This window comes from Lynx rufus, unplaced genomic scaffold (assembly GCF_022079265.1).
Source record: "Lynx rufus isolate CCGP_SWC_20201006 ecotype Redwood Valley unplaced genomic scaffold, mLynRuf1.p SCAF_5, whole genome shotgun sequence".
Classification (NCBI taxonomy): Eukaryota; Metazoa; Chordata; class Mammalia; order Carnivora; family Felidae; genus Lynx; species Lynx rufus.
The window spans coordinates 157,813,653-157,834,885 of NW_025814867.1; the positions used below are offsets into that span (position 1 = coordinate 157,813,653).

The window sequence follows — 21,233 nt, forward strand, 5'->3', positions numbered from 1 at the left end:
CTTCTGACTTTTCTCCCAAGCAACGTGGCTCACTGAACCTTCTTTTAGAACTGAGCCTCAGAGGGTGTGTCACGGGAGGCACAAAGGCAAGAGATGTTTCCACAGCTCCGAATAATTGTTAAGTAGGATTTTCTCTACGTCAGTTAACATTTTTAGGTGCTGTCTTCTCCTGTTTGTACACATCGAGGCGCGTGAGTGCGACCAGGCAGCCGTGCGTGGCGCTGGCTCGGTGCGTGTGCGACACGGACCCCCCCCTTGCACTCAAGCGTGTGTTCCCTCTGCCCCCAGGTGGAACGTGGTGGGCGTCCAGGGCTCACTGCTCAGCATCTTCGTGGAGCCGATCTACTTCTCAAGCATCATCCTGGGCAGCCTCTACCACGGGGACCACCTCTCCAGGGCCATGTACCAGAGGATCGCAAACATAGAAGACCTGCCCCCGCTGTACGCCCTCAACAAGCCCCTGCTCAGCGGCAAGTACCTCTCCGGTGGGGTCGTTTCCTTGTTCAGATAACCGCGTCTCTCCGGGCCCGCGTCTCGCCAGTGCGGAGGCCGTGGGGACGCTGCTCTGGCCGCCAGAAAGGCCGGGCCGCTCTGTGAGGGTGGAAGGCGGTGTGTCGGGGCCTCTGGGCCATCGTAAGTGGGGCCTCATACGCTTCATCTTCTCGTCGGTTGGAAGCCTTGGCGTTTTGCAGAGCCCACACTTGGCGCCTGCGTGTTTTTCTGTGTCGGCGGGAGAGGCTCGCAGATGCCACGGAAATGACGCAGGCGTCAGCGTCCGAGACGAAGCTGGGCCGGGCCTCCCGGGATTGGTCGTCTCCGTGACGAGCCCGGCTCGCTCTCGGGAGGCTGGCGACGGAGCTGGGCGTACCCGGGACGGGTCCGGGATGTGTCAGTGATGACATGCCCGAGTGCCCTTTGTCACCGGTTTGTCTGCTGTGTCCCCTGTAGCATCTCAGTGGTGACCGATGAGGGAACAGCAGCTCTTGAATGCAAGGGTCCTAATCTCTCGGTTCAGCCCATTTAAAGGATGCAATTAAGGTATTTTTTTCCTTTTGAAAATGTCGTTCTGCTTACTTTTTTAAAGCTCTGAACTAAAACCGTAACCCCAAACTAAAACGTGTTTCTCCTGGTGTGTGCGCGTGTGCTGCCTTGTTTGTGGTGCTGGCCACTAGCTCACCTTTCCCTGGGGAAAAGCGGTGTGGCATTTCGTTTGAAGGCACGTCTCTTAGAGCGCGCGAATTATGCACAGTGGAGGAAACCAGTGGTTGTGTCTGATCAAATTCTGCAGCCCCCCTGACTTTAACCCCGACCTTTAAAGACAAAATACTGACTCCACTAACGCTTGGTGGGAAATTGCAGCCGTGGCGTCCACGTGCACAGAGCGTCTGCTGGGACACAGGAGGTGAGCGTGAGTATTTCCTTGTGGGTCAGCACACAGGTTCCCGGACTTGGGAGACTGCTCTCCCCGTGTAGCCTCCGTGGTCTGTAAGTTCAGCGGTCACCTGACCTCTGGATTCATGGACACTGACCGCACTGGGAGACGCGTGGCACAGAGTTGTCGCTCAGCGGTAGTTGGGAACCTGCGCCCTGTTGACTGAAATTGAGTCACGTGTATATGAAGTGCGTACGTACCTGTGATAAGATATGAAAATCGGGTTTGCAAGATAGAGACCCTGAGGTCGTCCTGTGTGTATTTGCGACGAAGGCGGACCTGCTCTCCTTTCTCCCCTCCCCCGCATCCCCTCCACCCCCAGACCCTGAAGCACACAGCCGCAAGGTTGTGGCAGAGCGCCTGCGGGCACAGAGGGCCTCCCGCGGAGCCGGGCCACCTTGCTGTCGCTCTGTCACACTGGCAGCTTGCATGGCCCGGTTTCCTGGTCTTCCCTCCCCAGGATGGGGATGGGCTGGGGCCCTGCGTGATCCTTCTGGACAAGCATGTGGGAGGTCTCAGGAAGCGGAATATTTCTCCAATGCTGGGCCACTGGACAGCATCACTTTGGCATCGAAGTCCGCTTCAAAATGCAGACTATTTGATAGTTTCAAACAGAGAGGGAGGCAAACCATAAGAGACTCTTAAATGCAGAGAACAAGCTGAGCGTTGATAGAGGGGCCGGGGGAGGGGAACGGGTGACGGGTACCGAGGCCACTTGTTGGGATGAGCACTGGGTGTCGTATGTAAGCGATGAATCATGGGAATCCACCCCCAAAACCAAGAGTACCCTGTACGCGCCGTATTTAACTAACTTGACAATAAATAATACTTTTTAAAAGATGCAAACTATTTGAGATATTTTACTTTGGATAAATGCTTTATTTTAGAAACAGCGATGTTTGGTTGGTTTTCCTTGAATAGAGTTGAAGTCTGTGCAGTGAGTAGCTTTGGGGAAGATGCTTTCAGTCTGTGGCACTCCTGTGAGGTCTGCAGGGCGGAAGCCAGAGGGGCGAGCAGGGAGGAGGTGCAGACGCCACTCCCGTCAGCGGACCAGCGCACGTCGGCCTCCTGGGTGGAAAGCTGAGCAGATGATATTGTCACAACGCAAGGACTCGGGCAGGGGGGTCTAGGGCAGTGAGCACTGAGGTCTGAAGTGGGGTAGGGTCTCGCTCCTTTAAAATGGGCCCCACCGCAAAGCCCTTCTAGGAAAGTCCTACATTTAACGAGTGGCCTGGACAGTGGAACAGCCAGGACACTGTGGGTTTCCTTCCGGCCCTGTCCGTACATGTGTGCGTGCGTGTGCGTGTATTTATTACAGTTCACGGATGTCTGTCCTGCCCTTTTCACCTCACGTTGTATCACACGTCGTCCCGTGTTGAAGGAGAATGATGGTGTAGCAGGACCTAGGCCGCGGTGTCCTCGGAGAGGAACAAGGACGGCCATCGGCGCAGCGCGGGGAGCGGCCCGTTAAACGAGACTGTTGCCGGCAACCACAGCGGATCCAGGGGCTCTTCCACCGATGTGGTGGTGGGCCGATTTCCTTAATGCCACCAAGGACAGACGGGAAGAATGTCATTTCTACGTCAGCGCAGAACTTCTCGGTGGCGAGCTGTGACCGCGGGGGCCGCGAGCACTCACGTGATTCCCTTCCCTGGCGTTTTGGACGCGGGAGCCTCTTGAACTGTCGTATCTTCTTTCCAGATCAGTTGCACATCCGGCACCTGCAAGCTTCTGATTCGCATCTGTCGGCCCCTGAGGGAGCCGCCCGGCCCGTCCGGGGCTGCTGTCCAGGTGCCTGGAGAACTGGGGAAGAAAGGCCAGCGGTCTGGACGGCCCCAGGGCCCTGGGGTCACTCATGGCCGGCCGTGTCACCAGCGTTGACACAGAACATGACGACAGCCAGGGCCAGGGCAGTGCTGAGGGAGCGAGTGCATTCTTGTGGGTTCAGCCTGCGTGGGGACCTCTGGAAAGGCAGGAGGAAGGCAGGGGCTGAGCACGTGGCAGAGAGAAAGCAGGGGTGCCGTTGGCGTGCCCGATGGAAAGCCACGTACGCGCTTACCGTGGGCAGAGGGGCTCACGTCCGTGTCTTGCCCTAAGCGCAGGAGAGAGAGCAGGTGTGAGGGATAGAGGGAGAAGCGAAGCTGTGTTTTCCAGGCAAGAGCCGGCACCAGGGGCTGGAAAGGTCTAGAAAAGAGTTTCCTGATGGGAGCTCCGTGCCCCTGATGTCAGGAAGCGCTCGCGTTGGAGTGCCGGCCACTGCTGGCTGTGGACACGGTGACGGTGATGGCAGGTTCTGCTGGGAGGCCACCCAGGTGACCCGAAAGCGTCCTCTAAACTCATAAGTTCCTATGGATGTGGTTTGCTTGTTTTTTAAAAATTCTCTCTGTGGGTGTCTTTAACAGTAAAGCAGTCACTTATTTAATTGACATATTGGAAGATTTTTCAAAAGCAACAGTTGTTATACTTGATCTGGTGGTGTTTTCGAACCCTGTCCTGCGTGTGTCTGTACTTCCCGTCACCCCTCACAGGTGGAACGGGCTGCGGTCCCTCCAGGGCTCCAGAAGATCACCGCCCTGCTCCCAGCCCATGCAGAACAGAGACATGGGGCTGCGCACCCTCCTGGGACTGCTGGCCTGGGCTTGGTCCCCACCCCACCCGGCCTCCTCCCTCCTCCATCCAACTCAGAGGCCCTTCTCCTGTCGCCCTTGGCCCGTTGGCGGGGTGGGAACGTTAGGACTCCGTGCGCTCGGCCCGTGCTGCCTCAGGAACGCGGAGTCTGGGCGAGGATCCCGCCTGCAGCCTTGCGCCCGGGTGACGGGCGCGCCTCGGGGCCAGGCCACCGCCAGCACGCACGTCCCTGTCCGGACCGGAGCACTCAGGCCCTTCCCCAGAGTCGGTGTCACGAAACCCCAAGTCCGGGGTCCAAGAAGGAAGTCTTGTTTGGCCAGAGGCCCTGGTGTGAGGCGGCCCATCAGGGATTAGTGACCAGGCCGGGAGGAGCCCGAGCCGCCCTGATGGCTTCATTCACTTCCCTTTTAGCTCAGGAGGCGTCTTCACTGAAGACCAGGACCAAAGTTGCAGGGGCGCTCTCTGTGCTCCTGGCTCGAGAGGCAAGTTGTTTCGCAGCTCTCTCGACCCCAGGGGTCTGCGGACAGAGAGGCTGAGGCCCGGGCGTCCTCACTGCGGGTGCCTACTCCTACCCAGGTGCTGCGCTGTTTGCAGAACAGAGGTCGCTTACGTCGAGGTTGTAAACTGCGCATGTTTTCCTGGGCAGGTATCGAATGGCTAACAGTTTCCGTCATGCGAGCCCGTGGCGACCCTGGATACCTGTTATTAATCATTATGTACATAATTTGTTTTGGGGTACATGGTTGGCTCAGTGGGTTGAACGTCCGACTCTTGATTTCGCTCGGATCACGGTCTCACGGTCATGGGATCGAGCCCCGCGTCAGGCTCCACGATAAGCCTGGAGCCTGCTTGGGATTTTGTCTCTCTCTCCCTCTGCCCCTCCCCTGCTTAATATCTCTCTCCCTCCCTCTCCCCCTCCCCCCTCCCTCCCCCTCCTCCTCCCTCCCCCTCCCTTTCCCTCTCCCTGCTCCCTCCCTCCCTCTCCCTCCGTCTCCATCCCCCTCCTTCCCCCTCCCCCTCCCCCCTCCCTCTCTCCCTCTCTCTGTCCCCCTCAAATTAAAAATAGATAAACATTTATAGTTAATTTTTGATTACCCATTAATATGTGAGAAACCACAGAAAATACTTTTAAGAAGGAAGGAAGAAAAACCACCAGCACCAGCTAAGTGTCATAAGTTTTTTGCTTGTGTCAGTTACTGGGCCAACCCAGTTTCTTTGCGTTTTTGCTCTAAAAGTTCTGATTCAGCACACTTAGTTTACGGCAGCTGAGGGACTCTCATTACCAGCCAACTGTGCCTGCTTTTACTGGTTTCCGCGCCGTGGCCTATGACTGAGTCATTACCCTAGTTCTCACTTTGTAGCCCCAGAAAGATGAGCTCCCATTGGCGTCCATCCCCAGGGTAGTGTTGGTCCCAGGGACTCCTAGACCTACTGCTTTTGTGACCATTCGGGGGCTTTCTGCCCCCAAAGAAGCATGTGGCTAGCACCAAAACTTTAGGCTGTTTCTTTTTTACCTGATTTTCTCCATTCTTGCTAAAGATGGCACTTATTTGGCTTAAAATACAAAAACTATTTGTACTTTAGGGTCTCATTTTCTCAGTTAACCAACCATTTCTAGTTTTAATGCAAAATGTTGTAATTGTAAGGTTTAAGTATCATTCAAAAGTAATCCTTTATTTTGACTATTGTAGGAAAGTGATGGAATTACAAAGGAAAATAACAGAAGCATTAGCCATTCATTCGCGAAAGATTCAATTCCTTTATGGTCAGAGATTTCCCCACCAATTGATCCTAAACAGGTCCCCACCTCCACCACCTCCCCCCCCCCCAACCTCCACAAAACCCTCCCTCACCTGTCTACTTGGAACGCCATGGCCTTGAATGAGCTTGGCGACAGGTCCATGACCTGAAGGAACCTGCATGCCAGACAGGTGGCAGAGACAGAACAGATGTGCTGGTAACACCACCAGAGACCCAAAGACCCTGATAAAAGTCCGGGCAGCAGAGAATCAGCAAGATGAGAAAATTGTGACATCAGGACTCTGTAACTCCTGATGGTACCTTGGTGTCCCATGGCCTTCGACATCTAGGGAGAGGCCAGCTGTTTCCTCTGTGGGAGTCTCCCCTGTGCAGCTACTCTATAAGTGGTTAGGGTCCTCCGGCCATTCCAACAGCCAAGCAAGGATGGGGCTGGACCTCTGGCCTCTTGGTCTAGAAGGGAATCTGGGTCCTGGCTGGATGTGGCTTTCCCTCGAGGCCCTCCCTGGAATACACAGCCCGGAAACAGAAGAAACCAGCTACCTGAATTAATCAACCAAGGTTTTTATTCACAAGTGTGAGTGAACAACCATTATCATTTGAAGAAAATAGACAGATCAAAAGAGAATGATCTATGTGAGAAAACAGAACAACTGAGGGAAAGTAAACATAATTCAGGAAACAGAAAAAAATATAAATAACAGACCTTATTAATATATGTATTTTGTGAGTGTGGAAAGCAAACGTCAGTTTGAATGTCTAGAAAACATTCAACAAGCACCACTCAGCTGTGTATGGTAGGCTGTTCTGGACGTTGGGATGCGTGCTGGGCACAAGAAACGTCTCCCCGTAGAGCGTGATCCTTGGGAAGGGGGGCAGGGGTGTCGAAGACACGTCTGATAACTCAGAGCAGAAAAGTCTAAAATGGGAAGACCTGGGGATGTAGAAAGTTAATCCAATGCCTATCTGGCACCATTTCAGAAATAGAAAACAGAGAGGGAGAGAGAGGAAAATTTGGGGCACTGAAGAAAGCCGTGAGTATTGCAATGGAAGGAACGCACTGAGTACCGAGCAGAATTAATTTTTGAAAACCCATCCCAGCACATCCTTATGAATTTTAGAACACCAGCAGTAAAGACAAGGTGCTAAAATCTTCTAAATTAACTACAGTAAGTATCAGACTTATGTAACACTTATCAGGAACACTGGAAGTCAGTGCTGAGGAGAAAAAAAAATCTTAATGTCTGTTTAATTTTGAGAGACAGAGAGAGAGAGAGTCAGAGCACGAGTCGTGGAGCGGCAGAGAGAGAGGGAGACACAGAATCCGAAGCAGGCTCCAGGCTCCGAGCCGTCAGCACAGAGCCCGACGCGGGGCTTGAATTCATGAACCATGAGATCATGACCTGAGCCGAAGTCAGATACTTAACCGACTGAGCTACCCCGGGTGCCCTGGGAAAATATTTTTTGTAGGATTTCTTATTTAACCAAATGTTAAGCATTAGGACAAAATGATAATTTGCAGATATTCCAGGATTCAGAGGATTTCTTTCTAATGTATATTTTTTGAGGGAAAAAAAAGTGAGAATATTTTAGTGAAATGAAAAAGATATCTAGGAAAGAGGAAAATATGGGATCCAAGAAATAATACTTTGTAAATCCAAGAAGACAATGAAAAAGATAACTTATCAACGAGCCTAAAAAGTAACCATTGCAAGTTAGAACAGAGAATCCTATTAGAGAGCTCTAAAAAGAAAGTTTTTCAGAAGAAAGTGAATGTATTTTAACAAATAACGTGAGAAACTGAATGGTCTTTATGATAATGTGAAAGCAAATGTTTCTTTGGGAGCAATAACAAAGAAAAGAAAAGAGAAAAAGGAAAGTCCAGGAAACCCCAGAAGTCATTTAGGAAAGGATTGGTAAACTGAGGTACTATGATGGCTGCTTTTATGTGTCAATTTGAGTGGCTAAAGGCATGAGCTTAGACCTTTCTGTCTGCGAGGCTCTTTGCAGAATGAGATTAGCGTTTGAATCAGGAGAGACTCAGGAAAGCAAACTGCCCTCCCCGTGTGGATGGGCATCTTTTAACCTACCGAGAGTCTATTTAGAACAAAAAGTGGACAAACAAGGAATTTGCCCCCTTTTCCTGCCTCACTGCCTGAGCCGGGACATCCTATCTCCACCTTCTCCTACTATTGGACTCAGAGTTACAACCTCTCGTTCTCAGGCCTCTGGACTCAGACTGAACAGCACTGCTGGCTTTTGGCCTAATACTGGTATGATTTTGAGGAATCAGTTTGAGACAGAGAATCCACTTGAAGTCGGTGCTCAAAATCGTCTCCCTTAAGTAGTTCGGACTTAAGGACAGTCCCCTCAGGTCTGTCACAGTACTCAGCCCCGCAGTGTATCACAGGGTCGCTGTCACGGGTGATTAAATCCAGACTCCTTGAGTGTACAGGCGACTTCCTCTTACCATGGGCCCCAAACCTTAAAGTTAGCCAGAAAGAGTTAAAACCCAAAAGCCTTGGCCTCTACAGTGAATCGTAGATCGGCGAAGAAACCAGAACCTGAACTGGAGTCTCAGAATTCACATGTCAAACATGATGAAACGGGGCCACAGTTTCACTTGACAGAATCACATTTGGCCTCGAGTGCGTGAATGGAAACCAGCGTCCTCAGCATTTGGTCCAGAATTGAGAGGGAAAGCCACAGCCGAGCTACATAAGAAGCTAAGTACAGGGGGAGGGAAGAAAATCAGAGAGAGAAAGTGAGAGGGAAGGAGGGAGCAAGGAACAAGATTATGATCCATCAGTGAAACTAAAAGGTGTTGAGGGGAGGGAGCCTGGGGGGCCCAGTCGGCTGAGCGTCCAACTTCGGCTCAGGTCACGGTCCCATGGTTTGTGGGTTCAAGCCCCACGTCAGGCTCTGTGCAGACACGCTCGGAGCCTGGAGCCTGCTTCCGATTCTGTGTCTTCCTCTCTCTCCGCCCTCCCCTGGTCGTGCTGTGTCTCTGTCTCTCTCGAAAATAAATAAACATTTAAAAAAATTTAAAAAACTAAAAGGTGTTGATTTGAAAGAACAAAAGTCCCTATGCCGTGAGTAGTATTTTACTTAACAATGTAATGGCAGATAAGACAAAATTAACAGTAGGAATTGGAGTGTATCTGCAGATATGGAGGCGGACGTCAAAATTTGAACCAACAACAATCATAACAACATAGGACAAGCAAGATGTAAATTGCCAAAATTAACCCCCAAAGAAATAGAAAAATCTGGCAAAGGAAATTTCCAGTAAAGACACTGAAAATATCATCAACAAATTACCTTCCAGCAAGATTGCAGAGTTTAATCAGTCTGTCAAATAACATACCATCCCACTTCTATATAAACCTTCCGGGTCATAGAAAAGAGCAGCTGACCTAATCCTAATTCCAAAACTGGACAAAGAGGCACAAGTAAAAAGAAACCCACAGACAGCATCACCTACGACGAGAGATGCAAAACTTCTAAACGAAGTACTAGAAAATTAAATTTAGCGCTGTAGCCAGAAATCTAAGAAGAGTTTAGTTCTACAGCTATCGATGGAGCCCATCCGTGACTAGATTACGAGAGAGGATCTGTAAGCCCCAGAACCTCACAGAAGTCAGCGTGCAGAGCGTGTGTGCCTGTGTGCTCTCGGGCGTACGTGTGCATTTGCTAGAAGGATCCGGATGAAAATGGCGATTCCCGTCTGGGAAGGATGAATTCTTCGGGGAGATTTACGAATGTCTACAGTCTTCAAAAATTACTTGTGGAGGGCTTTGTTTTCACTGTTAGAGACACCAGCCGGGGCCACCCACAGAACCCACCCCGTCAGGATCTCAGAGACAGGACACAGTGTGCTTCTTGTTTAAAGCTTCACGTCTACTTCATCTGCTTAAGAACCACTAAAATCATTATAGTGGCTGTCTCTGGCCTTGTAGCTTTTCATTTCTCTGAGGTGTGTGTCCGTAGTGTCCACAATGAGCAAGTGTTACAATGTTTTTAAATTTTTTTTTCGTATTTGTTTATTTTGAGAGACAGCACAAGTGGGAGAGGGGCGGGGGGAGAGACAGAGAGAGACAGAGACAGAGACAGAGAGACAGAGAATCCCAAGCAGGCTCTGCACTGCCATGAGAACCATGTGACCATGACCTGAGCCCAAATCAAGAGTCAGACGCTTAATCGACTGAGCCACACAGGTGTCCCCAGTGTCACTGTTTAATGAGAATATTTTAAAAGATACAATTTGAAAAGTTTTAAACTATGTTTGCATGTGCTCAGCCCTCCCCATGGGTGACCCACCTGTCACCCTCTAAGCTTCCTGATGCCCTCGCTAATCCCTGCCTTTTCCCCCCACCCCGTCCCACCCCCAGGCAACCTTGATGTGCTTTCTGCCAATATAGATTAGTTTGCATTTTCTAGGATTAAAAAAATCATAAGGTATATACTTTTTTGTCTAGCTTATTTTACTCAGCATAAATATTTCGAGATTCATCCATGTTTGTTGAGTTTATCAGTAGGTCACTCCTTTTCATCACTACGTAGTATCGGGTTGTGTGGATAAACCACAACCTTGTGTCCGTCCAGCTATTGACGGCACTTGGGTTGTTTCCAGTCTTCTTGTGCTACAGAGAAAGCTGCGAAGAACATTCGTGTACTGGCCTTTGCATGGACATTCCCTGCCATTCCTCCTGGCGTTGAAAGTCTGGGTCACGAGACAGAACACTGTCCTACTTTCCCAAAGTGGTTGTGCCCACCACTGTGAAGGAGCCTCCACACCCTTGCCAACCCCGAGTGGGGAGCCGGTCCGCCTTTCTGGCAGCTGTGAAGGGTGTCTCGCTGTGGTTTTAACTTGCGTTTCCCCAGTCTTTTCATGTGCCGTTTTGCTGTCTGTACGTCTTCTTCAATAAACCGTTCAAACCTCTTCTCCTTTCTTACTGAGTTGTTTAATTTCTTACGACCGAGTTTGAGTGTTACTTATATATTCTAAGTCCTTTATCAGATATGTGATTTGAAAATTTTTTCTCTCCAGTCTCTTAACAGTGTCTTTCAGAGACCAAATAATATTTATTTTGATGAAGTCATATTTTTCAGTTTTCTTTGTTGAGTCATGTCTTTGATGTTCTGTATAAGAAATGTTTGCATAAGTCAGTGCCATAAAGATTTTCCCCGATGTTGTATTCTTAGAAAATTTACACTTTCAGTGTTTACATTTAGGACTGTATTCTATTTTGAGTTCATGTTTGTATAGGACGTGAGGTGTGGCTTGAAGTCCATTTTTTCTCACATAGAACGTGTCTAGTTGACCCAGCACCCTCCGTTGAAAAGTTCACCCTTTCTCCACTGAATTGCCTTTGCAGCTTTGTTACACATCAGTCTGCGTACACACGGAGGGCTGTTGGGGGGCACTAGTGTCTTGCGTTGATCCCTTTGTCACGATGCCAGTATCACACTCGTAGGATTACTAGTTTTATTGTAAGTTTGAGATCGGGGAGAACAAGTTCTCCAACGTCGTACTTCTTTCTCAAAGTTGTTTTGGCTACTTGGTCCTTTTTGTGTTTCATAGCAGTTTTATAATCAGCTTCTCAGCTTCTCCATAGACCCCGTTTGGATTTTGATTGAGGCCGCATTGAATATGTGGACCGGGTTGGGGAGAACTGACATCTGAACAGTTTTGGGTCTTCCGGTTGACGAGCGCCGATGCCCCCCCACTCCTGCAGGCCCTCGTTCTCTCAGCAGCACTTTGCACCGCACAGCATACGTATCTTTCACGTCTTTTGTCGGGTTTATCTTTGTTTTGTATTTTTGATGCTGCTTTAAATGTTATATTTCTGTCTCCGTCTCTAGGTGTTCGTTGCGAATACAGAGAGGTATTAGTTCTAGTAGCTGTTTGGGAAATTTCATTGAATTTTCTTTATAGATGATCATGTTGTTCATGTTCTATTGCTGGTAGTCCAGAAACCTTGGATTTCTTCCTTCCTGATTGCACCCCGATGGGCTCTGGTATGATGTGGGGTACAAGGGGTGAGCACAGACACCCTCGTCTTGTGTGCAGTCTCAGGGGAGAGCACTCAGTCGTTCACCACCAGGTGTGGTGTTAGCCGTGGGGTTTCACGGACGCCTCTGTAAGTTCTGCTCCGAGTTTACTAAGGGACTTTTAATCAGGAGTGAATGTTGGATTTGGATTTTGTCAAGCTCTTTGTTTCTACTCTCAGTGGAGCCGCTCGTTTGTTGTTTGTTTCTGTTCGTTTAATATGGAATATGGTGACATTGATTGAGTCCTTTAAATATTAAACCACCCTTGCATTCCTGGGATAAACGTTGTATAGGCATTATGTATTATTCCTTTTAAATATTGTTGGATTTGATGTGCTAAAATTTTGTTTCCTGTTTCTGCATCCGTGGTGTACTGGCCTGCAGTGATATTGGTCTACTGTTGTCTTTGAATGTGTTTGTCAGGTTTTGACATCAGGGTGATACTTGCCTCATGAAGTAAATTGACAACCGTTTCTTCCTCTTCAGTTTTCTGGAAGAGTTGGTTTAGACTCACTACCAGTTTTTTCTTAAACACTGGTAGAATTCACCAGTGAAGCCATCTGGGCCTCAGGTTTTCTCTGTGAGAAAGTATCTTCAAATTCATTGTCTATAACAGAATAGATGCAGGCATATTCATGTTATCTATTTTTTTTTCCTTGAGTGAACTTTGGTAATTTATGTCTCTCAGGGACATTTGTCTATTTCATTTAAGGTGTGGAATTTATTGGCCTGAAAGTGTTCACGACATTCCTGTATTATTCTCATAGCACCTGCGGGTCTCTGGTGATGCCTCTCGTTCCTAATACTGCTCATCTGTGTCTTCTCTCTCTGCATCAGTCTGCCTAGAGGTCTGTCAAGTTTATGGATTTTTCTCTAAAGAACCAACTTTTGATTTCGTGAATTTTATTTTTCTGTTTTCTGTTTTATTTCAACAATTTCTGCTCTGGTCTTTATTTATTTATTTATTTTTGTCTGCTTACTTAAGTTGCTTTTCTTTTTTCAGTTTTTAGGGTGCTGAGGCCGTTGTTTTGAGACCTTTTATTGCTTTCTCAGCATTTCATAAATTTCGATATGTTGTGTTATCACTTTCACCAATTTCAAAATACTTTGTCTCTTGGGCTACTTAGAAGCCTGCTATTTAGTTTCAAAATATTAAGGGGTTTTATAGATCTTTCTGTTGTTGATTTCTAATTTGATTTCATTTTCTGACTTGAATCCTTTAAATTTATGTTTGTGTTACAGGCCAGAATGTGGTCTTTGTGAATATTCCATGACAACTTGGAAAACATGTACATCTGCTACTTGTTGGGTAGAGTGGCCTATGAGTTGGTTGGTTGTCTAGTGCATGTCTTCTGTGTCTTTACTTATCTACTTGGTCTATCAGTTATTGAGAGGAGGGTATTAAAAACCTCTTGACTATCACTGTGCTCTTATCTATCTTTCCTTCCAATTTTTTTTCAGTTTTTACTTCATGTATTTTGTAGTTCTCTAATTAGGAGTGTGGGTTCCTCTTAGTAAATTGGCCTCCTTTATCATTATAAAATGACCTTATTTATCCCTGTTTACTATTCTTCATTCTGAAATCTGTTTTGTCTGGCATTAATAGATTCTGACCCCTCCCCACTGCTTTCTTTCAATTAGTGCTAGCATAGTGTCTCTTTTCCCATGCTTTAATTTTAAGCTATTTTATATTATTTTACATTGAAAGTATGTTTCTTGTCATCAGCATGTTTGGATCTACTTTTTTCCCTACCCCAACTGATAATCTCTGCCTTTTCATTAGGGTGCTCAGGACATTTACGTTTATTGTGATATTGATATGGTGGGGTTTAAATCTATTGTCTTGGTGCATTTTTTTTTGTTCTATATTATCTGTGTTCCCCCTTTTCTCTTTTGCTTTTTTTTATATTACTTATGTTTTATGATTTCACTTTAACTCCTTCTTGACTTTTTAGCTATAACTTTTTGTTTTGTTAATTTAGTGACTGTTCTAGGGTTTTATAGTATACATGCTTAAATTATTATAACCTGCCCTCACATGATGTTATACCACTCATGCACAGTATAAGAATCTTCCATTTCTCCTCTCCAGGCCTTTGTGATATTGTTGTCGCACATTTAACATCTCCATATGTTAAAAATCCCATACTATATACTCTTAGTTTTGTTTCAACAGTCAATTGGCTTTTTTTAATTAAGCATTTTAATTCCAGTATCATTAACAGACACTGTTATATTAACAGCCAATTAACTTTTAAAGAGATGACAGTTGCTACTTCCAGTGTTCTTTATCCCTTGAAGTAGATCCCCCTTTACATCTGGTGTCATTTCCTTCTGCCTGGAGGGCTTCTTTTCACATTCTTTGGGGTGCAAGTCTGGCGACGAATTCTTTCAGCTTTGGTATGTCTGGAAGAGTCTTTATTTTGCATTCCTTTTTAAGATATATATTTCTGGGAAAGTATATTTTTGCTGGAATGGCAGGATTTTCTTTTCTTTTCTTTTCTTTTTAGCACTTTGAAGAGTTGCTTCCATGTCGTGCTGTTTGCATTATTTCCAGTAAGAAGTCTGCTGTCTTGGGGTGTGTGGGAGGCACAGTCGGTTAAGTATCTGACTCTTGGTTCCAGCTCAGGTGACAGTTAAGGAGATTGAGCCCCGCATCGGGCTGCATGCTGGCAGCATAGAGACTGCTTGGGATTCTCGTTCTCCCTGCCCCCCTCTGCCCCTTCCCTGCTCGTGCCCGCTCTCTCTCTCTCTCTCTCTCAAAATGAACAAATAAACTTAAAAAAAAAAAGTAATCTGCTGTCTCATCTTTGTCCCTCTATGTGTGAGGCCTTTTCCACTGGCCGTGGTGGGCATTTTCTCTTCATACTGCCGTGCTTTGGTGTGGTTTTCCGCACATTTCTTGTGCTTGGCCTTCATCAGGATTCTTAGATCTGTGTGTTTATAGATTTTATAAAATTTGTCACATTTTTATCCGTTTTCTGTACCACCTTCTCTCTTATCCTTCATGAACCCAGTTATATGTGTGTCGGACTGACAGATTTGTCTGACAGCTCAATGATTTGCTGGGTTTTCTTTTTTTCCAATCTCTGTGTGTGTTTCATTTTGTCTTTTTTGGGGGGGTGGGGGTGGGGGGTGAGGGGCAGAAAAGGAGAGAAAGAATCCCAAGCAGGCTCCACGCTGAGTGTGGAGCCTGACACAGGGCTCTAACTCACAACCATGAGCTCATGACCTGAGCTAAAATCAAGAGTTGGACACTCAATCAACTGACTGAGCCACCTAGGCACCCCATATTCTGTGTGTTTCATTTTGCATAGTTCCTGTTATTGTGTCTTTAAGTTCACTGATCTTTCTTCTATTCTAGATCTTTCTGTTCTGAGGTTGGTACCATCCAGTGTAGTTCATCTACCAGATGCACCCTTAGTCTCTAGAAGGGTATACCTAAACACTTCATGCCTTTGTGTGAGCATTAGGCATGTTCCCTGACCCTTCCAAGCAGTTCTCACCCAGTCTTGAGCAGTGTGTGTGCCATTGATGTTCAGGGGACCCTCTGCGTGCCATCGCACGGACCCTGGCTGCCCTGTTTCCTGTGCTCTCCGTTCAGGGAGTCTGCAGGCTCCCCCTGGGTTCCTTCTTCCCTCACCGTGGCCTGGATACCTGGGCGGACCCTGGGGGCACAGATGGGCTCACCTCATGTGTCTCCCACCTCTCAGAAACCACTGTCCTTCCTTGCTTGATGTCCTGGCTCTTGGAGGCTGGTGTTTGATGTATTTTGTCTGGTTTATGATTTCAGGAGTGGGGGTAAGTCCAGCAGCTGTACTCCAGCCCACACAGAAGCGAAAGCCTGAATTTATTTTTAAATCACAGTAAAACAGAAAGCCCACTCTTGAACACTGGTCCCTTCTCTGTGTCACCCTCAGAGAGAGATGCTTTTGCAATCTAGACCTGATTGTGCACCTGCTCAGCCAAGCCAGCTGGGTGTTTGGGACTGGCTTGAGTTGGAAGCTCGACTGCCTTGTTCATGTTTTGGTCTGGGTTCCCCAGACAGCAGAGACCAAGGGGAGAATTTAAGATGCGTACTTGGCAAGTGTGAACTCAGAGTAGCGGGGTAGATTGGGTGGGTGGGGGGGAGGTGAAGAGAGGAAAGGTGGCTTTAGCAGCAGGAGAAACTGTCCCAGGGGGCTGCTCCGTCCCTGAGAGCCTCTAGGTTCCCCGCCTGTGCTGTGGAGGTCGCTGTGCGCAGCTGTGTGTGGGTGGCCTGGCCGTGGCACCTGTGGGGCATGTGACACACCACAACTGTGGTGTCTCCAGGATGGCCGGCGGAGGGCTTGTGTGTGCGGACTCACAGCCATGTGACGGAGGGAGTGTGGCCCGAGCGTCTGGTCCCGGGGGGATCGGCCTGCGGACTCGTGTACCACATCCACTCAGGCTCGCTCGTCAGCCCCCCTCCAGACAGCCCTTCACACACACGTCATTGTCTCAGCAAGGTCAGCAATTAATGAAGATTTAAAGCCTTTAAAAAATATATGATGGCCCTCTCTTCCTGTCCTTTTTGTTTTGGAAAATGGAGCTATGGACAGGCGGTCACTCCTAGTGGCCCACAAGCTGCGGGTCCCCTTAACCTGGTCAGCCGTGGCGTCTCTGATGGGCTTAACTGATCTTCCTCGTTGCTGTTTGCTTACTGACAGCACACAGTTTTATCACATTTTAACCAAAACTAAGTGATATCTCACCAGATGCTTTAAAATTGTGTTTAATCTCAGGCACCTGGGGGCTCCGTCGGTTGAGCGTCTGACTTCGGCTCAGGGCGTGATCTCGCGGTCCGTGAGTTCGAACCCCGCGTCGGGCTCTGTGCTGACAGCTGAAGCCTGGAGCCTGCTTGGGATTGTGGGTCTCCCTCTCTCTCTGCCCCTCCCCTGCTCCTGCTCTGTCTCTCTCTCTCTCTCTCTCTCTCTCTCAAGAAAATAAAACATTTTTAAAAACTTCTCCTGACATGCGGGAGAAGAAACACAGGCCATACGTATCAGGGGCTGTGTGACGGTCCAGTTCCCTGCGGGGCCGCTTGGTTCATGAGCACATTCCTCGCTGTGAGTTTATCGAGGTGCTAGACTCCTGCGCCAGTCCCAGCCAGTGGGACTTCTTTTTAGGAAGGCGGTTTTGTTGAATTGATTTGGAACTTCAGTTTGATTTTCCTGTGTTTCAGGTGGTTTCTTGAACTATGTGGTGAGTTTGCTCATTGGTTAATTACTCCCTGCTTATTAGCGGATGTGTACTGGTGTGTTTGTTTTGTGGTTCATTGTAACATTTACACGTGATTGATTAACGTAGAAAAGCGTTGTAGCCAACTCGATCTGGTTTGTCTGACGTTTCCAGTGTTCTCGTGTAATACCTCATACAGTGCCCAGCCATCACGCGCCTAGTGTCCATCTGTCAGAAATATGTGCATGTTTCACCAAAGCGTGTGGTCAGAAATGTTCACGCACACACTCTTCAGAATAGCCAAGAACTAGGAAAAACAACGAAGTGAGAGTCCACAGTGACGTGTTGCCAGCAGGGTCCTGTGCGGCAGTGAGGTTGGGCGGGCCACGGCCACGTGGAAGGGGTGTGACCTCGGGTGTAAGGCACCAGGCACAGGGGAATCTGTTTGTGTAAGTGGCCCCACGAGTGTAAAGCTCGCAGCGGCCAACGCCAGTCAGCGTGCTGGGGTCAGTGCGGTGGCTGCCCGCTCGGGGGAGGGGGCGGCTGTGGAGGCGGGAGGGCTCCGGTGCCAGGACGCCGGCTGTGGGTGTGCTCGCTTTGTGAAAACTCACAAGGCTGCATCCTTGTGATTTGTCACGCCTCAGTGAAAACGTTTGCCTAAAGTAGGATTCACCGCGCACGTCTTGGAATCAAAGAGTGATCAGCAGGTTAACAGAGAAGGCGAATCCTGAATTGTTCCTCACAGTGAGGTCCCTCGCTGGGGCTCTCTGGGACCAGCAGGGTAGGGGCAGGTCGCCTGCCCCGTCCACCGGGGGGGTTGGCAGGTACTGCGTGCAGGAGGAGCTGTCGGGGAGCACGGAGAGCATGAGCCGGCGCCCGCGGCCGGCCCTGCTGGTGAGGAGCTTCGCGGACAGGGCTGGGGCTCCCCCATCCTGAGTGTGGGCACAGCAGGTGCCCAGCCTCTGGCCCCGGGTGGCCTCTGCCCTGCTCACGAGGGCATGGACTTCCCAGGAGACACCTTCCAGTCCCTTTCAGTGAATATCCCAGACCTGGGTGACACGTGTGTGTGGGTTTTCACCCCGTGTCGAGACCGGTGGCCGCTTTGCCCCATGGACTGGGGTCTCTTCCATCATGTGGCTTCAAGTCGCATCTTCCACACTCTGAGCCAGCCTGGGGGCCAGCCTGTGGCCTCGGCTGTAGCATTCTGTTCAAGGGCGGCCATGGTCCCTGGAGCAGAAGCAGAGCGTGGCCCGAGGGGGGGAGCCCCACGGAGCCGGGTCGGCGCACCTGGTGGGGGGCTCCCGTTGTGGGCGTGTTCTGAAGACACACCCCGAGTCAGGGTGGCCCGTGTCCCCCCGAGGAATGGAGGCTGGAGCTCAGGGCACCGATGGGGGAGGTGCGCACCCAGCTCCAGCCTTCCGAGTGTCCTGTGAGAATCTCTCCGGCCCAGCAAGTGAGACTCGGTTCGTTAGGACCATTTCAGCGTGGAAAGAAAACATACCTGCACTCATCAAGTCAGGTTCCTTGTCTCTGAGGTGTAGTGCGTGCAGGGCCGGGGAGCCTGGCCGGGCCCGGCCCCTGGTGTGCAGGGTGCGAGCGCCAGACCCGGGTGTGGTGTGCAAGGGTCCGCCCTCAGGGCACAACCTCACGTGACCTGAATTAGCCCCGGCAGTGGTTCTCACGCTCGGACATCTAGCTCTGGACCCCGAGTGAGGCCTCACGGTTTTGGGCTTCTGTGGAACTGATGCCCACCCCCCGGGCACAGCCGAGCGCGGTTCTGGGCAGCTCGAGGTGGCCCTGGACGGCGTGAGCACACCCGGGCCCGTGCACCCGTGGGCCGCGTCCTCCAGCCCCGCGTCACCTCGCCCGTGTCTCTCCGTTCCAGGCATCAGCAACGCAGAAGCACGGCAGCCAGGGAAGGCACCCAACTTCAGCGTCAACTGGACGGTGGGTGACTCGGCCATCGAGGTCATCAACGCCACGACGGGGAAGGACGAGCTGGGCCGTGCATCCCGCCTGTGTAAGCACGCCTTGTACTGTCGCTGGATGCGTGTGCACGGCAAGGTACCGGCCCCGCCTCCCCGCAGCTTGTTCCACAAAGCCCCGCGCCACCATCCCCACGGCCTTTCCCAGACCTCTTTGTTCCTTGGGGCCCCTCACCTCCAAGTGTGGCCCCGGCTCCTCTCATCTAAAGCAGCCTCAGGCAGCTCTTCCCTTCCCGCTGGCTTCCTGGGGGGGGGGGGGGGGGGGCTCTCACCTGCACGTGCAGCCAGGTGGTTCCACCAGAGGAGGGAAGGCCCCCTCGCGGCCCTCAGGAGGCCTTAGGCCTGTTCCTGCAGTAGCAGCAGGGTCCCTTTCCCCAGATGAGACCTCCTCCGGTCCGTGCGCGTCTTGCTGGTTTTCCTTTATCGGTCGGGGGCGTGGCGGGTGTTTGTTAGAAGGCTGGCGCCGGACTTGGACTTGGCGTGGCGGTTTGGACCGAAGCCGGCTCGCGCTCCCGTCCCTGTTCCCGCAGCAGGGGCACCTGTGCTGGAGGTCCGCACCCTGTTTATCCCCGAGACCTGCGCCAGCATGAGTCAGCCAGCCACGGGGGGGCAGCGCCTCCCAGTCCTTCGGTGTGAATGAAACACACATAGCGTCAGACGGGCTGTGTGTTTCAATAGCTGAAAAGATTAAAATCGAAATTGGAATCAGGTGCCTGTGGGCTCAGAAGCCCTTCTTTAGAACCCGGGGTCTGAAACTGCCTGTCTGACGGGGCGCCGGCTCCGCAGGGGGCGGGGGGCGCGACGGTCGTGGGCCCTTGCGCCCTGTGTGACACGGCCCCTTGGAGGAAGGCACCGCTGCCTCGGGGCTGTCCCCCACGAGCCAGCGTAGGACGAAATACCAGATTTTGAATGTCTTACTGAGTTTTGTTTTCTACTGTTTCTGCTTAAATAGTCGTGCTTTTTTTTTTAACTCCTTACAGGTTCCCTCCAACTTGTTACGGTCCAAGATTACCAAGCCCAACATGTACCATGAATCCAAACTGGTAGCGAAGGAGTACCAGGCCGCCAAGGCGTGTCTGTTCAAAGCGTTCATCAAGGCGGGGCTGGGCGCCTGGGTGGAGAAGCCCACAGAACAGGACCAGTTCTCTCTCACACCCTGACCTGGGGCCTGGGGCCGGGGCTGCTGCGTCCAGCGCTGTCTCCGGAACGTCCCGTCTGGACCGGGGGCAGGTGTGGGGACGCGGGGTGCTGGGCGTCCAGCGCTGTCTCCGGAAGGTCCGGTCTGGACTGGGGGCAGGTGTGGGGACGCGGGGTGTTGGGCGTCCAGCACTTTCTCCGGAACGTCCCGTCTGGACTGGGGGCAGGTGTGGGGACGCGGGGTGCTGGGCGTCCAGCGCTCTCTCCGGAAGGTCCCGTCTGGACTGGGGGCAGGTGTGGGGACGCGGGGTGCTGGGCGTCCAGCACTTTCTCCGGAACGTCCCGTCTGGATTGGGGGCAGGTGTGGGGACGCGGGGTGCTGGGCATCCAGCGCTTTCTCTGGAACGTCCCGTCTGGATTGGGGGCAGGTGTGGGGACGTGGGGTGCTGGGCGTCCAGCGCTTTCTCTGGAACGTCCCGTCTGGATTGGGGGCAGGTGTGGGGACGCGGGGTGCTGGGCGTCCAGCACTTTCTCTGGAACGTCCCGTCTGGATTGGGGGCAGGTGTGGGGACGCGGGGTGCTGGGCGTCCAGCACCGTCTCCGGAACACGTGTCTGGACTGGGGGCGGGCGCGCACTTCGGGGAGGGTGGGGAGGGTGTTGGGGTTCAGTGTCCCCACCTGGCACCCCTGTGCAGCGGCATTACCCCTTTGAATTATCCAGTGACTGCTTTCAATCTCCGTTTACGTTTAGAAATTGAGTTCTACTGAGTAGGGCTTCCTTAAGTTTAGGAAAATAGAAACTACTTTGTGTGAAATTTTTGAATAAATAATTTATTCAGAGTTAGGAACGTGGTTTATAAAATAAGTAATTATATCAGGTCACTCTTACGCCACATTACTTTATGTGTGGAGAAGGGGAGAGCGTAGGGAGAGGTTGGAGGCGGTAGCCTGAAGAGAGCGTCAGGGCTGTGTTACTGGTGGGTCTCCTGCCCGCCCGCCGTGACCCGGCTGCCCTCAGTGACTGTCCCAGCCTGCCCGGG

At 50.7% G+C, this 21,233-nt stretch overlaps 1 protein-coding gene across 1 annotated transcript in view; it reads left to right on the plus strand.

The window, feature by feature from the left end:
- The window catches only part of ADARB1 (adenosine deaminase RNA specific B1), an 82,449-nt gene extending 61,838 nt beyond the window's left edge, over nt 1-20,611 (plus strand). Inside the window, 3 exon segments of the mRNA XM_047099886.1 lie at nt 289-470; nt 18,957-19,135; nt 20,037-20,611. Of these exon segments, the coding sequence (XP_046955842.1) occupies nt 289-470; nt 18,957-19,135; nt 20,037-20,216 (541 nt within the window). The 3' untranslated portion in view covers nt 20,217-20,611.
- The last annotated feature ends 622 nt before the right edge of the window (nt 20,612-21,233 follow it).